A 15,962-nucleotide genomic window follows, 5' to 3' on the forward strand; every position below is an offset into this window, starting at 1 on the left:
TTACATGCCGAATGCATGTCTCGTCGTGTGCCATCACTACAAGGGATTAGAGTATACTAAACTTTACACATTATATAGACTACATTAACGTGACGTTTAGGCGGTTCGGAGGGGGGGGGGTTAATGAAAGTGTTACAAAACGCGACATTAATTTATTGACGATCTAATATATAAACGCATGTCTTAGAATGGCGGAATTTATTTAAAAGCCTAGATTTATTAAAGAATGTGTAGCGTTAGCGCTGAATGAAACGAGTGATGTGAACAAATTAAATGAGGGTAAATAGCTTGTGATTTATTGTTATCCGTAATGTACAGATACTGTGAGTTGACTATTTTGGTGTACGTTCGGCTCAACGAGTTCGACATTTATGAAACTAGCCAAAGATGAAGTATTAATTACGTTGAAATATATTTCAAGGTTTTTTAGTACTGGTATTGAAATTTTCAAATTGAACGGCGCCATATACACTTGGGGCTAAACGACCAGGTCAGATACCCCTAGTGTTCAGTTATGGTATTTTCTAATTATGAACTACTGATCAAAAGAAAGGCAGTCACATCACCCACCGCCACAGGGGTTTTGTCCAACTTTGAACCGAATAACGGAGATGACGGAAACTTTTATAACACACTTACAACTGAAAGTGCAGTGTGTGTGTTCAGCGTATCGCGATGTAGTCTAACCTTGCATCTTTCGATCCCCAGCCCGTCACTCTAACCACTAAGCAATGCCCGGCTCAAAATAAATTGCTACATTACCTGAGAACGATTGGGATTGGAACCCCAGTCTTAAGAGTTTTCTAGGAAACTATTAAAACACCTAAACAAATTATTTTAATTTAAATACAAGCCCTTGAAAATTTATATATCAATTCTCTAATTTTTCTTTTTGAGGTCTTCATTTGAAAATACTGATTCATCTAAATCATTGCTTTGGACCGCGAGTTGTTCTGTAATTGACGCTTAATGGCTCATAGACTTATTAAAAAATAAAAACGCGATGATTCATTACAGAATACGCAGTTATGTACATTTTGGAACAACACATCTATTATAAGTTCTAAAATCTAATAAAACAACTTTCTCCATTTCTGCTCCTTTCAGCATATAAGATACACGTGAGGTTATTTTGCTAACGACTTTTACTCAAAGCAACAGTACCACTTGCCCCAACAATTTCAACGCCACTGAAAAATAGTTGTCTACTACTCTACTATATACTTTACGACCAACATTAATTATTTGAATTTCTCTTTTTTTTTCTTTCGATTTGCTAATTTGTTATTTATTTTTTTAGGATATCAGTATTACTTTAGTAGAAAGTCAAACATTTTCAACTAAATCGAAATAGCTGTCTCTTCCTACCGGGCTTAACTAACACACGAGTGGAGTTTACTTTCGCTTTCACTTGACTCGTGAACAACGAAATATGACGAGTTTTCATTGGCCCAAACACTGGGCTGTTAATAGGTCACTAGGCCTGCAAGCATTAGCGCCATGTGACATAGACCCTACTACTGTGTAGTATAGAGAACCAGTGTGATAGATTATAGACAAAATGTACCTCTAGTTTCTGTCGTTCACATGTCAGATTCGGAGTCGTGAGGTGTTAACTACTCAGGGCATGATATAACATACTGAGTGTATGTTAAACGTGTAGTGCTTATAAGTGATATTTAAAGTATTGGAAATCTTACTGTTTAAATTAAAACATTATGAAGTTTAACAAAGAATAGTTGTTCTGCGAAATTAATTGTTCTTCTTTAAAATGATGACTGCAACAAGTGTTATGAACAATGCTTCCTGCTACATGTCAACTGGACCAATGACTAATTTCAAAAATACAGGATCAATGTTTTCTACTCCTTCACCCGTGGCTCCAAACGGTCATTTCCAGTTTGAACCACCGGACACTAAAGAAGTGATTGAGGAATTGTGTCCAGTGTGCGGAGACAAAGTTTCTGGCTATCATTACGGGCTGTTGACCTGTGAGTCATGCAAAGGATTTTTTAAGAGGACTGTTCAGAACAAAAAAGTGTACACGTGCATCGCCGACAGAAATTGTCATATTGACAAAACACAGCGGAAGCGTTGTCCGTATTGTCGTTTCCAAAAGTGCCTGGATGTCGGTATGAAACTAGAAGGCAAGTATATTGATAAAACATATAAAAGCATTAAATCAATTTGTTTAATTATTCTAAGTCGTTATTTTGCACTTCTGTTGTATTAAACAACTTCCACTTTCTTGTCTGCCTCCAAAGCGATTTTAGCTGCCTTTGCATATTAAGTTAAATATTTTAGGTTTTATGTTTACATATGTTACGTTGATACTAGACCTATCGACTGGAAATTAACCTTATACTCCAAGTTGTGCATAAACATTTTATTGCATAATAAGAACATACTTTTCCAGGTTGACTGATTTGTATTCGAACATACTTTAAAAACTGTTTATATTTCCCAAAATTATTAACATTTTTTTATTAAAACGCTGCCTTAGCGCAGTGTATCAATCTGTAATGATTTAACTTGTAAAAAAAAGTGTAAGTTCGTCTGTCATGTAGAACACGCGATATTAATGAGGTTACCTCCAAGGTGTTTTCTTTTTCACTCAGAACAAACACACTTTCCAAAACACGAGCGAAATCGAAAACTGACCTAGTTGTGATAGCAATGCTGACCCACAGACTAAGAATACAGGTTCGACTGACACAGAGAGGACGATTTAGTAGGTCACTACTAGATAACGTGTAGTATAAATAACGTTAACAGCTAAAGTAAAGTTGGTTCGAGAATGCAACGATTCGGGCGCCGTTAATTTCAGCAGTTTTTAGTGTGTACTGCGAAGAGATAGAAATAAAGCAAACAGAATAAATTCCCGAAAACTGGCAATTTGATTAAAATGCGACATTTCATAGGTTTTGCTGATTGAAATATGGATAAGTTTTGTAGATTGTTAGTTTTAACTACGAATGTAGCATACACTAAATCACTTAAAACAACTAAAATCCAGATGTACGGGAGCCCAAAAGGCCCACCAAAAATAATATACACGTTTTATATAAAAAGGGAGTAAAATTAAATTTGCGGTAGTAAAAATAAAACATATTAATAACTCAATCGGATTTATTTATTCATTCAATAACATTTTTAGCAAGTTTTTAACTCCTCTCTCTATGAGTCGCTTTCAAAGTACTGGTCCCCTCTTGGATTCGCGATAAGTTTCGGACTTACAACACTAAAATCCGAGGTTTGATTCCCCACGGTGAACAGAGCGCAATATAACCCATTGTGTAACTTTGCGCTAAAACACAGAAACACAAAGTCAAACTACTGACACGTTTCTAGAACAAAGTTAAAAACACTATAAGGACAGGACGTGAATTACAACATATAACAACTTTTACATCGCTATTTTATAAATATAAAGACAAGTCGAATTTAAGAAGGGAATTAACAGCTTGTTTAATAAATATTTCATTAAAAATTATTGCATCGTCTGATTTTTTTCCACACTTTTCCTGTAATTTTTTACCAGATTGTGCATTGTAGGAGTGTCAGAACTAGTGTAAAACGGTTGTGGACATTGTGTGAAAGTGTAAAGCTTCTGATGAAAGGCTATCATAAAGATGTTGATGTTAACCTAATTGGGGAAATAAAGCACTTCCATGCTTATATATCTGAAAATTATGTAGATAAAGGACACTTAAATCACCAGGACCTCTATCAAGTTATCATTCGAAACAAGATTCAGTTGGCATTACCTAATGTAGAAACAATATTGCGGCTATTTCTGAGTCTAATGGTAACAAATTGTTCAGGTGAAAGGTCATTCTCAAGAATGAACTGCGGGCAACAATGCTGCAAGAAAAGCTATCTGCCCTAAGTATTATGTGCATTGAGAGTGATAAACATCGAACCTTATCATTTGAGGATATCATCAATGACTTTGCTCTCCAAAAAATCACGCAAGAAAAGTTTTTAATTTCTAAAATGAATGGGGCCTCATAAGCTTGATATAGCTTAGGGCCTCATCATGTCATAATCCGGCCCTGTCCACACAACTAGTCTCTCTATATCTCTGCACCAAGCGGCTTACAGTAGACTGGTTAAATCTACATTTCTTAGCAGTCTGACTTGTCTAAAGCCCATCTTTAACGACTGATTTTTTTTTTCCTGTGGAGTCAACTCTCAGCCCTTAGCCAGGGTAGCATCACACACACGTTGTGTCAGATAGGCTTCTAAACTGCCTCTCAGTAAGAACCTCTATTTATAGCGGAAAAACGGCTGATGCAATACCTAGACTGCCTATAGAGGTGCTGACGTAATAATAAGACAGTAATGCATCATCCATGAAATACATTTGCACCAACATGCACTAGGGCCTCAAAACAGACGATTGTTTTTTGTTTTTGTTTCTTTAATTTCGCGCAAAGCTACACGAGGGCTATCTGCACTAGCCGTCCCTAATTTAGCAGTGTAAGACTAGAGGGAAGGCAGCTAGTCATCACCATGCACCGCCAACTCTTGGGCTACTCTTTTACCAACGAATAGTGGGATTGACCGTCACATTATAACGCCCCCACGGCTGAAAGGGCGAGCATGTTCGGTGTGACGGGGATTCGAACCCACGACCCTCAGATTGCGACTCGAGCGCCTTAACCACCTGGCCATGCCGGGCCAAAACAGACGATGAGTGTCAAAAAATTGGATGCTGCAATAAATTCTTCTACTACTGTAAATGAAAACTTCGTTTAAACGATTTAATTAAAAATGTTTTCATGAAGCACTTTTGTAATTGCCACAAAAAATGCTAAAATTGTGATACTTAAAGGAAAAAACTTTTGTTTCTAACTAACTTAAACCACTGTAGTTGGAAGTTTAGATAAAAAAAAACAGATAAAACTGCTTAAGAAATGCATTAGTTATTTCTACAAAAAATAAAGATTTTTTACATATAAAGCAGAGATAGCATTAATGTTAGGTGACACGATGAGTACCTGAAGGTTGTTTATTGGTGTAATTTCATCTGATTGGGTCTGTACTCTGATATCTCGCCATTCACTTGCAACTCTTAATTGATCAGAAGACAAAATAAACGCATGTTCATTTTACTTGTTTACAAACCATTCAATCAGATATGTTATTCCTCATACATTGTGACCCTAGAAATGGTTTGTTTTATTTACAACAACCCCCGTTTGTAGCTTTCAGTGCATTCATGCCAAAATTAAAATAGATAGTGAAATGGGGATGCCAATATCTTATGAAAAAAAAAATTAAAAGTTAAACTTGTGTTAGGGGTGTGCATAATACAATAATGTAGTCTTCCAATAGTCAGTTATTTTCTGTAGATGGTTGAATACGTTATATTAAAACAATCATGAAAACGTAAATTAGCAAGTCACATGACAACTACAGCCGATATAAAGTCATGATGGAACGGCATATATCAGAACCACATTTTGTCATTGTATGGTGTTATGTAGATAGTATTATGCCATACTAGATAGGAATAACTCTTGTACTTAATGCCCTTTGAAGAAAGAAGAATATGGATCAACTTAGGGCACCCAGGCCATCCAAAAAAGAGATATGCACCAGCCATAATAAGCAAGTGTGACGTCTTGTAACAGATGAGAACCCACGAATACAAAGATTAAGGACAAAAGCTGTTTTTATACCCCAGGAAACAGTATGCCACATAATCAAGAAGGATCTCCGTCTGGAAAAGCAACACAAGTCGCGTATATGCAAATTACTTCCACGACATATCTATTCCACCGCTGCATACCTCAAGCAGCTGGAGAACGAAACGGGTATTCATACTATTCCATAAGAAGCTGTGCAATCGGAATATTGAAACAGGCGCTGGGAAACCGTCGTCCTCATACACTAATATGTATTAGTATAATGGAAAGTCTGCAGGGAGGAATGTTGTGATTTAAACAAAACTTCAGTATGACAGAACCTTTTGCAATAGAAATTATACCGCAGACCTTTTGTCAAGATATCAGATAGAACATTACCAACGTTGCGATATGGACTGTAACAAGTGGTGAGGTTCTAAAATTGGTTTAATATAACGTATTCAGCCTTTGCAGTAGGCCTTTTTATCCTGACTAAATATTTGAACCAGACTTTATCTTGATTCGTATAATTATGCATGTAAATAAGTAGAAACGATATATCTTAATCGAAGGTCTCCTAGTAGAAGTGAACTAAGAAAGCATAATTTTCTTCTCTCTACTTTTCTTTCGAACAAAAATAGTATGCTCATGTCACCTGTCCAAAACAGTTTTTTGTATAATTCAAGATTTAATCTTCACGCCATAGTACTCTATTCACGACACGGTGAATTAGTTATTGTTCTGTATATTTTTTAGTATTTTTTGTACTTATTCGGCCTCAAATGAACCAAGTATGTTGACCATTTCACTGTTTTTGTAGAACTTGTTTAACTGATGCCTTGGAAAGGCACATAGTAACCTAACTTCAGGCTGATCCATTTTACTTATGCTATTTTGTGAAATCAGTGTTATTCTCTTTAATAAAGCAGGAGGCTTCAATATTCACTCAGTTATGTTGTATCCTTACTGGAACCGAGTAATAAATAAATCTTAATAGTAGAAATAAACGACTTTATAACACCAAAATGTTGTTTTTATTTAATTAGACACTCAACGTTTCTCTTTACAGCTTCTTCAGGAGCGTTCACAAAAACACAAACCGGTTTGTACCAGTTTAACGTTGAATATTATTTATGATTTTAACTTTATACACAAGTGCCAAAATACTATAACATTTGAGTGTTATAAGGTCGTTTCTTTTTAGTATTAATATGTTTTCTGTACGCCAATATGCACTACAGAAATTGAATAATAAATAAATATTGGCAGTATGTTTTGTAACAAATTTTGTACTAGATCAAATGCATTGTAAATTTCATTTACAGCGTTCTATGTTTTCGAAATTCTATTTTCTTTCATTTTCAGATGTCCTGTATGATGCATAAGATCCTGGGGAATGTTCTTGATTTTAAAATTGAATTGCATATATTTTAATCAAGAACTCGAAACAGAGGATTCGAACGAACAATGTTTAGTTTATAAAACAGTGATCTTACCAGTGTATTGTCACCACTGTCCTTCTACAACGAAGAATCATATATAAGTAAACACAGTGAGACCAGTTACAAAGATGATGATATTCATTTACCTATTTCTGACGTATATATTGCTGTCTTTGTATAGGATCGTTTTACTCTGATTGCGCTGATCATAATCAATTTGACAAAGTAAATTCAAGGGTTAGATAATTATTGAAAATGATTTATATCTATTTATTGGGACTTCAACCATGAATTTCAGGGTACTACCAAAATCCACCAGAGCTTTCAAGACACTGAATACCTAAGTACTCGCAAGACACTCGTGGAAGAACAAGGACATTACCTCAGGCCAGGAGTCTCGGTGTTCCCTAATATTGTAGGACAGCCAAGACACTGCAACGGACCACATATCTCTATGTCCGTAATATCATAAAATAGTCAGAATGTTGGGTCACATACCTCACTGTTCTATAATACCCAGGACAGCGAAGGACAGTCACATAAAACACTGTGACATTTTTGCATGCTGCTTGTCTTTGGCCATAGTAAACAAAATGCTACACATTATATTTCAACAAGCATAGGAAACATTAATTTTGGTTCTCAGACATTGAGAAAGACTGAATAATTGAAAACGTGTCTAACCCTATAGAATGGTTTGTTTGTTGCACAAAGCTACACAATGGGCTATTTGTGCTCTTCCTACCGCGGGTACCAAAACCCGATTATTAGCATTATAAGCAACTGAGCGACCGGGGGGGGGGGGAGCAACTCTGCATACACTTAAAAACTTATACATGAATGATACTTTTTTTTGAAAGACATGTGCGTGTTATAAGATGGAAAAACGTAATAAACGATTAACTATGTCTTTTTTTAACGTTAACGGAAATGCTTATTTGACAGTAAACGTTAAAAAGTTTTAGTCAAATGTGTTTTCTTTGGAAATAAAAATTCATCGCGTCTAAAATATAAATATCCTTACTTTCGGATTCTTCATTCTATATAAATACAATGGAATATGTGTCCCTGTGAAAGCCGAAACAACGTTTTTCGACAATCAAAACTTACTACATATTAGATTTTCATGAATATTTTATCTTTTTTTGTGTGTGTATAAGTAAATACTTCTTACTGGTGCATTCAAAAATTCAAGCATTTTCAGGAGCTATAGTTGCCAACCTTAGAACTAGGTATAATGTTATATATATATATATATCAATTCCACATAGAACCTACCACTTTGAAACGAGATTGATTGGACCTACATTAAAATATTTGAGCCAATGGAATAAAACGTTACTATATAATATAATAGAGTTAACACTTAAAAATACATATTTCATTATTTTTGTTATTATGTCGAGGGAAAAAAGATTCTAGAATTTTTCTGTTATAAAATATATCTACAAGCAAAATTTCCGACAAGTTTCGAGAACCACACAGAGCCAAAGCTGTATAAAATACAAATAAGTTAATTTTCTAATTCCACTTAATAAAAAGTTTAAAGTTTTTTGTGTTTTTTTCGCGGTTATTTGAAGTTTCAATTTTTATATATGGGCACAAGTTTAAGTGAGTAACAAAACAGTGCATTACTAGTATTATCACTTGTACTATTTAACTTTAGTTGGGATACTAATTTGAATAATTTGAGGATATGTATAATCAAAAACGAATAAATTAAATCCATTCTGAATCAATCTATTTTGGCTCAGTTATTAACTGAAAAGCTTTGTTATATGATGCATGTAATGTGCAGCAATTATATATTGCCCCTCCCAGTGACTCAGCGGTAAGTCTGGGGGTTTATCACATTAAAAATTAGGGTCCGATAGAACATTGTCTAGCTCTGTGTATAAACAAACAGTTACATGTATATAGAGAAGGACGGTCAGTGGAGAAACTGAAGTGAGTACACACTTTCTTTTGACACTCCCTGTATGTTAGAGATCAATAACAAATTGAATTAAACCTAAACAGTGGAGAAACTGAAGTGAGTACACACTTTCTTTTGACACTCCCTGTATGTTAGAGATCAATAACAAATTTCTGGAAAAAAGATATTTGATCTAGTTAAAAATGAAAAACTAAGTTTTCACTGACCATTAAGTTGGATATTGCTGGGCATTACCGTAACAAACGTCATTTTTGGTCAGAATGGACCATTAGGACAACTCAAGTTCTATAACCTGATTTCTTTTATGTACTTCATTGTTCATTTTGTTTACTAATTTTACAGAAGCAAAACGTTTAGATACACCGAATCAATAAATATTAACACTTTTTTTACCGAAGAAGTGAATAAGCCGAAAACTAGGAAGCTCCAGAACACGGGGTAGGCAACCATTCGATAGCATTCGCCAACTGAAGCGGCGCTACTTTTAACTGTATATTGGAATTGACTGTCACTCTTATAACGAACTCACTCACAGATAAAAATTCAAAGTGTTTCTGGTAGCACCACGTTCTGAGACCTTGGATCACCTGTTCGATACGCTAACCACTAGGCCACTCTCTGACCCAGAGGTCAAGCAAATTTGCGCCAGTTTATCCATTTTGAGTCTTCAGAGACGATTGCATTATTGAATTTTGGGAACAGATATTTAAATACCAATTTTAGGTCAATACAGTATTCGATTAAACTACAGTAAGCCTTCTGAGCTCACGAAAAATGGAAAATGTATATATATATATATCGTTAAGGTTTCAGTAAACGTGAACCAAGGAAATGCTTTTCTAAAGTCTAATACAAATTTCATGTTCCCTGAATGCACTTAGTAAATTTGAAAATGATTTTTAAATAGTGGAGAATAAAGAATTATTATACTTATAAAGAAATAATGAGAAATCGAACTCGTATTTTAGCAACGTATGTCATGACACAAATCACCACTGTCTGATAAATGTAGCCATTGAAATATTCCTTAATGATACGGAGTGTTCTGAGCAAGTAATATAATGTAGCTCTATTTTTTTCGAGACTGAAGAAATAAAGCAACTGCTGCTGGGTATTTTATGCATGTGGTCTCTAAGCTTATTCATAAAAGTGTATTATCATATTCCTGTAGTTGTAAATGAAAATAAATACAGGAAGCTGAAGATGAGCATCAAACAAGGACTCCTTGTCTATGTTCTGACTGTTTTGCATTATACGTTTTTGCTTTGCTACTCTACATGTAAACTTGTACTTAAAGTTCATATTTTGATTACATCACTAAACTAAAAGTCGTTTATCTGGAGGAATCATGTATTCTGATATTAGAAAGCTCTAAAAACACTTTAGTGTTATATAGAATTTATGAATTCCGACATATGATTTTCACAGTACATAACTTATGTCTTCAAAGGTTTCTGGTTTATAGCCAAGCATTCTACCTGATAATTTCGGCGTCAAGCAGTAACTGTGGTAAATCTTGAGTAAAAATACTTAATCTTTTTTTATGATTGCGTAAAACTTTATCTAATCAAAGTAAAACCATTAGAAAGCGTGTCACTGTCAGCATAAGTGAAATAGGTCAATAATATGTGTTTCTGTGCATTTAGTTCAAGATTAGGAGGGCAACAGAATAAACAAGTAACAAAAAACGAAACGAATGGGGGCTCATGGTGTCAACTATCAGATGAAGTATTTATACTTTATATTATGTCAAATGTTTGTAATCGTATCACAGCGCAGATCTTGTGTCACATGTTATGCGTAGCTTCTACTCGAGAAAGTGGGTGACCTAAATTTATCGTCACGTGTCACACAATTACGAAGTGCTAGTTGTTCTACGGTTGCCTCATATTCCATGAATCATTTTTAATATTATATTTAATGATTATTTGTGGACCAAATAAGTGGAAATATTATTTTTTTTAAATAATATGAGTGCTGCTTTTGTATGTAAGTGTGTAAAAATATATTACATACCTCATCGGTCTAGATTATGTTAACTTTTTAAAGTTACAGCATTAAATTGATTTTACGTAGGTTTTCCTACCGAAAATCGAACTTTCTATATTTTTCATCAAACTTTTATTCTCTCGTCGTTTCTGTCGAATCCACAATTCAGAAAAATTATGTTTTAAATATCAGACTATATTGATTTCAAATCCTTTGAAAACTATTAAACCAACAAAAATTTTGTATTATGATATACACGTATTTAATGTTTTTTTATGAATTAAACAGCCCTTATAATAACTAGAAATATAATACGCTCGTCTATTTAAATACAGGAATTATGTTACACTTACACATTAAAGACGATGGTTACAGTAAAACTATTTTTTAGCCGAACATTTTCAATACAATAAAAAAAAAATAGAATGAAACAGCAGAAAATTAAACTTTCGATGGAAAAAAGAAACTAATGGATAAAATATATTACACAAACAGCAGTAGTGTAGCTATGAACACGGTTTTCTCTCCTCCTCTCCCCACATTCGCATAGCATACGTACAATAATTTCTTTTATTCCTGTCCTTTCCAATGCTCTGTAATGATTTAAAATAATAATATGTTTTTACAATACATATGAGAGGTTTTTAAAATGACTACAATTTAGTAATGATCACTGTTGTTTTAGTTGAAACTTCTTTGGAGTGCTTTTCAAAGACAAAGAGTGATACTCGATTGGTTTGTTTGAAGCTAAGCACAAAGCTACACAATGGGCTATCTGTGCTCTGCCCATCACGGATATTGAAACCAGGTTTCTAGCTTTGTAAGTCCGTAGACAGACCGCTGTGCAGTAACAGAGGGGCTACTCAGTTGAAGTAAATACTTTTTTTTTACATCATAGGGGATTGTTTGTAAATCTCCACTCAATACTGACAAATGTACTTTATTAAAATTCATAACGTGGAGAAAGAACGATTAAAGATAATAATATCTTAATCACTATTTTATCTTCATTTAATTGGTTGAGAAAAACTCCAAGCTAGAATGATTCTACAGTGGTGGTGCATAAAATGTGTGATCCAAGTTTTAATCCTATACTTATTATGGGTAAAAGTCATTTGCCAAACAATTATCCAAATCATTCTATAGTACTTCAATATCCTTACAAAAAACAAAATACTGTTCGTTTGTTTCTTCTCCGCATGAACGAACCTCCAGTAAGATTAGGTTATTTTCTCTAGCAGTCTAAATTAGTATAACTTGTATGGAGTTAAAAGTAAGTGATTTAAACTTAAGAAATTTTACAAATTTACAATACCATGCACACACATTATTACTTCCACTGTTAACATCCAAGTTCCAGAATGTTATGTTCTTTCACTGAATTTGAAATAGCTATTTTAGTATTTATACCATTAAACTTTTAGTTGTAACTTACCGAATCTCCAAAAAAAGTAAAATATATAAAAGGATCAATGAATTATTACAGACTTGGTGACGGAATTCCTGTCTATTTCATAAATAAATATATTTTAACATTCAAACACTTACTAACACCAGTAATGTGATAAAGTATGTTCAATTAAACCTCACAAGATTCACAACAGAGCTAATCTGAATAGATGGCTCTGCCTTACATTTTAATGTTATGCAGCGCCCTCTGAGTTTAGCTTCTAAGAATTTGTTAGTTTTATGTTAAACACAAAGTTACTCATGGGGTTATCTATGTCTGTTTGTTTGTAATTAAGCACAAAGCTACACAATGGGCTATCTGTGCTCTGCCCACTACGGGTATCGAAACCCGGATTCTAGCGTTGTAAGTCCGCAGACATGCCGCTGTGCCACTGGAGGGCGGTTATCTGTGTTATTACCACCGCAAGAATCAAACCCCGAATTTTACCGTAAAAGACCTCAATCTTATTGCTGAATAATTGGCTTAATTTTAAAGAGAAAATAATATGTGATGAAATATATAGATAAAAATAGTAAAGGGTAACAATAGTAGGAAAAAAGGATGATAAATTATATTAACGAACTTATACTACTTAATTAACAAAAAAGTGTATTTTGTGCCTGTAGCTGTAAATTCTTAAATAAACTTTTGATTAAGTATTAGTGTTAATATTTTCAACTTGATTTGTTAGGCTATCTTTGCTCTGTCTAGCTCTTGGAAGTTATTAATTAACGAGATTTATTGTAACTTTTATTACGCGACCACAACTGAAATTGCGAAGTGTATTGAGCGACGTTGCACCTCGAACCTAAATCAGCAGCTCGGTACAGCACCTCTGGGCCGTAGCTACATGACCCATATTATGACTAATATTAATAGAAGTTTATAACTACGGAAACTATTCAGTATCAAATTAGTGACAATTTCCAACACATTTATTTACCCATGCCATACAGCTATAAATTATAATTCATCATCATTATGTTTTCATTATAAAAATTAAGACGTTGATTTTTTTAGTCCATATAGATTCTTATACTAAACTGCACTTTTCCAGAATATGAAGCAAATTAGTTCTATAATAATTATATTGTAGATGTAAATTACTTTGTGATTGATACCTCCCAGCTGTTAAAATATCAGTGCGGAAATGCATGAGGAAACCTTATATTCCAACTAGAATTTATTAATCTTTTAAGTATAAGTATGATTTGTGTATACAGCGTTTTTAGTTGTCTTTCACCCACCACAATGAACCTGTATTTACACAGAATTTGAAGAATATGTAGCACTGATGCTACTAAGTTATTCTTCTGAATTACCCAGCAGACAAGTTGTTTAAAATATTATAAAAATAAACACGAAGTCCAATATGTTATTGAATAGTTATTTGACTAACTACTTGCCATTAAATTATACTGGTTTGGGGAAGTTTCACCCATCATCAGTAATTATGAGCAAGAGCCAATAGAAAGGACCAAAGTAAGTTTCTTATAGTGGTGGAATAGTTTAGAAGTTTTATTTAGCCTTCAGAATATACTTAAATATACCTTTACTTAAACAATTAAACTTTTTAGATACTTTGGAATTAAATGAAGTTTTTGTCTTTATAGTAGTTTGTGAAATTGAAAAAATAACCAAAGTTTTAAAATTGATTGAATACTTTGTTCTGAAATTTATGGCATTTAAATTAGAGGAATTATAAATAAGAAAATTTGCCTATCGATTACTCACGCTAAAGAAGGGTTTCAAAACGCCACATCTACTTCAGATGTTTGTTTTTGTTGTTGTTGTTGTTTTTTTTTTCGATAATGTAAATTGTTCTAGTAAAATTCAACTTTCGAATGTAAGATAAGTTAACTTAACCAATCATGAATTCCAGTGGTTTTCACTTTATATATTTTTTCTACATTGACGTCTTTTTCTTATTTTTTATGTTTCTGTTGGTGCCTATATCTGTATAAGTTAACTAATATGTGTACACTGTGGAAACCAAACAACATTTAAAACTTTTCAAGGGAACCGATAAAAGGTTGTTATGTTATTAGCGTAACAGAAAACTTCATGAAAAGAAAAAATCACACTATAGCGTTATATCTATATTTATCAGAGATTATATGGAAATAAAATAGCATAAACACACAATCTCTTTAGTTATTATAATAAATATATTATTATGTCAAGCAGAAATAACTGCTTGAAAACTCCCAAATATTGAAGAAATCACTGAAGATCTGTCTTTGCTATTCTTATCTGTTTGTACCAGGAAAGAAACAATTAATGTGTAATGTATTTCTAAAACCTATCAAAAGACGGCGCTGCGATTAAAAATCCATCTAATGAAATAATGGGATTTGACTGTCATTCTTAATAAACCGTCATAAACTGTGAACCGAGTTCGTGCAGCTAATAACAGCAAACCATAAACCCTTTATTTAATTGTCCAATAATACTAATAATGATTTTAAATGTATAAAAAGTAAAATGTATTCAATTTAATTCAATATCATCTGAGTTTATTTGTACTTGCGTACCATGTTTGGTTTATCCATTCAATTGTCTTTCCTGAAAACAGTATTTATGCTTTTTTTCGTTACAATGCAGCTTTAAGCATTATGTCCAAGAAATTCTCTCGAGTCTGAAGAAGTTGATCCTGCTTCAACCATCAATATCATTTTGTCTGTTCTCACATTCTATTGTCTTGAGAATACAAAACAAAAATATCACTGGCCTTTGTCTATCAATCCCCTGAATAATCTTGTAAACTTCTATAAGAACACCTCTTACCATTCCTTTTTTTCTCTCAAGAGAAATTAAGTTAAAAGATCTTAATCTGTCCCAGTAAGATAACCCTTCGATCCCTCAATGCTTTCCTGTATGTCAATATCCTTTCTAAGATAAGGATACTAAAACTACAAAGCACACCAAGTGAGGTTTAACTAGTGGTTTTGAAAAAGAGATAATTAATCCTTTTGACTTGTAATCATCATTATTTTAAGTCCTATTAGCTTTGCTACAAACTATTCAGTATTAGAAACAGACCAATGTCACAATGGGTTGAATCATTTATCCACTACTACATCAAGATCCTTTTCTTCTGTCATACTACTGAATGGGTTCACAAAGGGTTGAAATTAGGAAAAGACAAGGTATGTTCCAGTTAAAACAGTTGTATTTTTCATGATGGTTGTTGGCTTGTGGAATAAGTTGCTCTTGCATTAGTGAAGACTGGAACTTCATAACAGTTTAAGAGAGGACTTAAGTTAAGAAGGGTATTAGGGATCATCAAAAAAGTACAGAAACAAGTTGAATCAAAATGCAAAGATTATATTTTCAAGCCTACAACTAGGGACTTTAAAAAACAGTAAATGAAACAAGGCTGTAAATAGTGTCTACATTATTTTCTCAAGCTACAAGTCCTTATTTTGACTCCCCTAAAATTGATAAGTACTGTAGACCTGGAGTCAAAATAGGGATTTGTAGCTTGAGAAAGTAAAGTTGACACTATTTCC

General features: G+C 33.5%; 1 protein-coding gene across 1 annotated transcript in view; it reads left to right on the forward strand.

Annotated features, from left to right (window-relative positions):
* The first annotated feature begins 1,574 nt into the window (after positions 1-1,574).
* Positions 1,575-15,962, forward strand: part of LOC106471508 (nuclear hormone receptor FTZ-F1-like) — a 64,148-nt gene continuing 49,760 nt past the window's right edge. The window contains exon 1 of the mRNA XM_022400116.1: positions 1,575-2,147. Within this exon, the coding sequence (XP_022255824.1) occupies positions 1,772-2,147 (376 nt within the window). The 5' untranslated portion in view covers positions 1,575-1,771. The remainder of the gene's footprint in view (positions 2,148-15,962) is intronic.

The sequence above is a fragment of the Limulus polyphemus genome, unplaced genomic scaffold, assembly GCF_000517525.1.
Source record: "Limulus polyphemus unplaced genomic scaffold, Limulus_polyphemus-2.1.2 Scaffold4665, whole genome shotgun sequence".
NCBI lineage: Eukaryota > Metazoa > Arthropoda > Merostomata > Xiphosura > Limulidae > Limulus > Limulus polyphemus.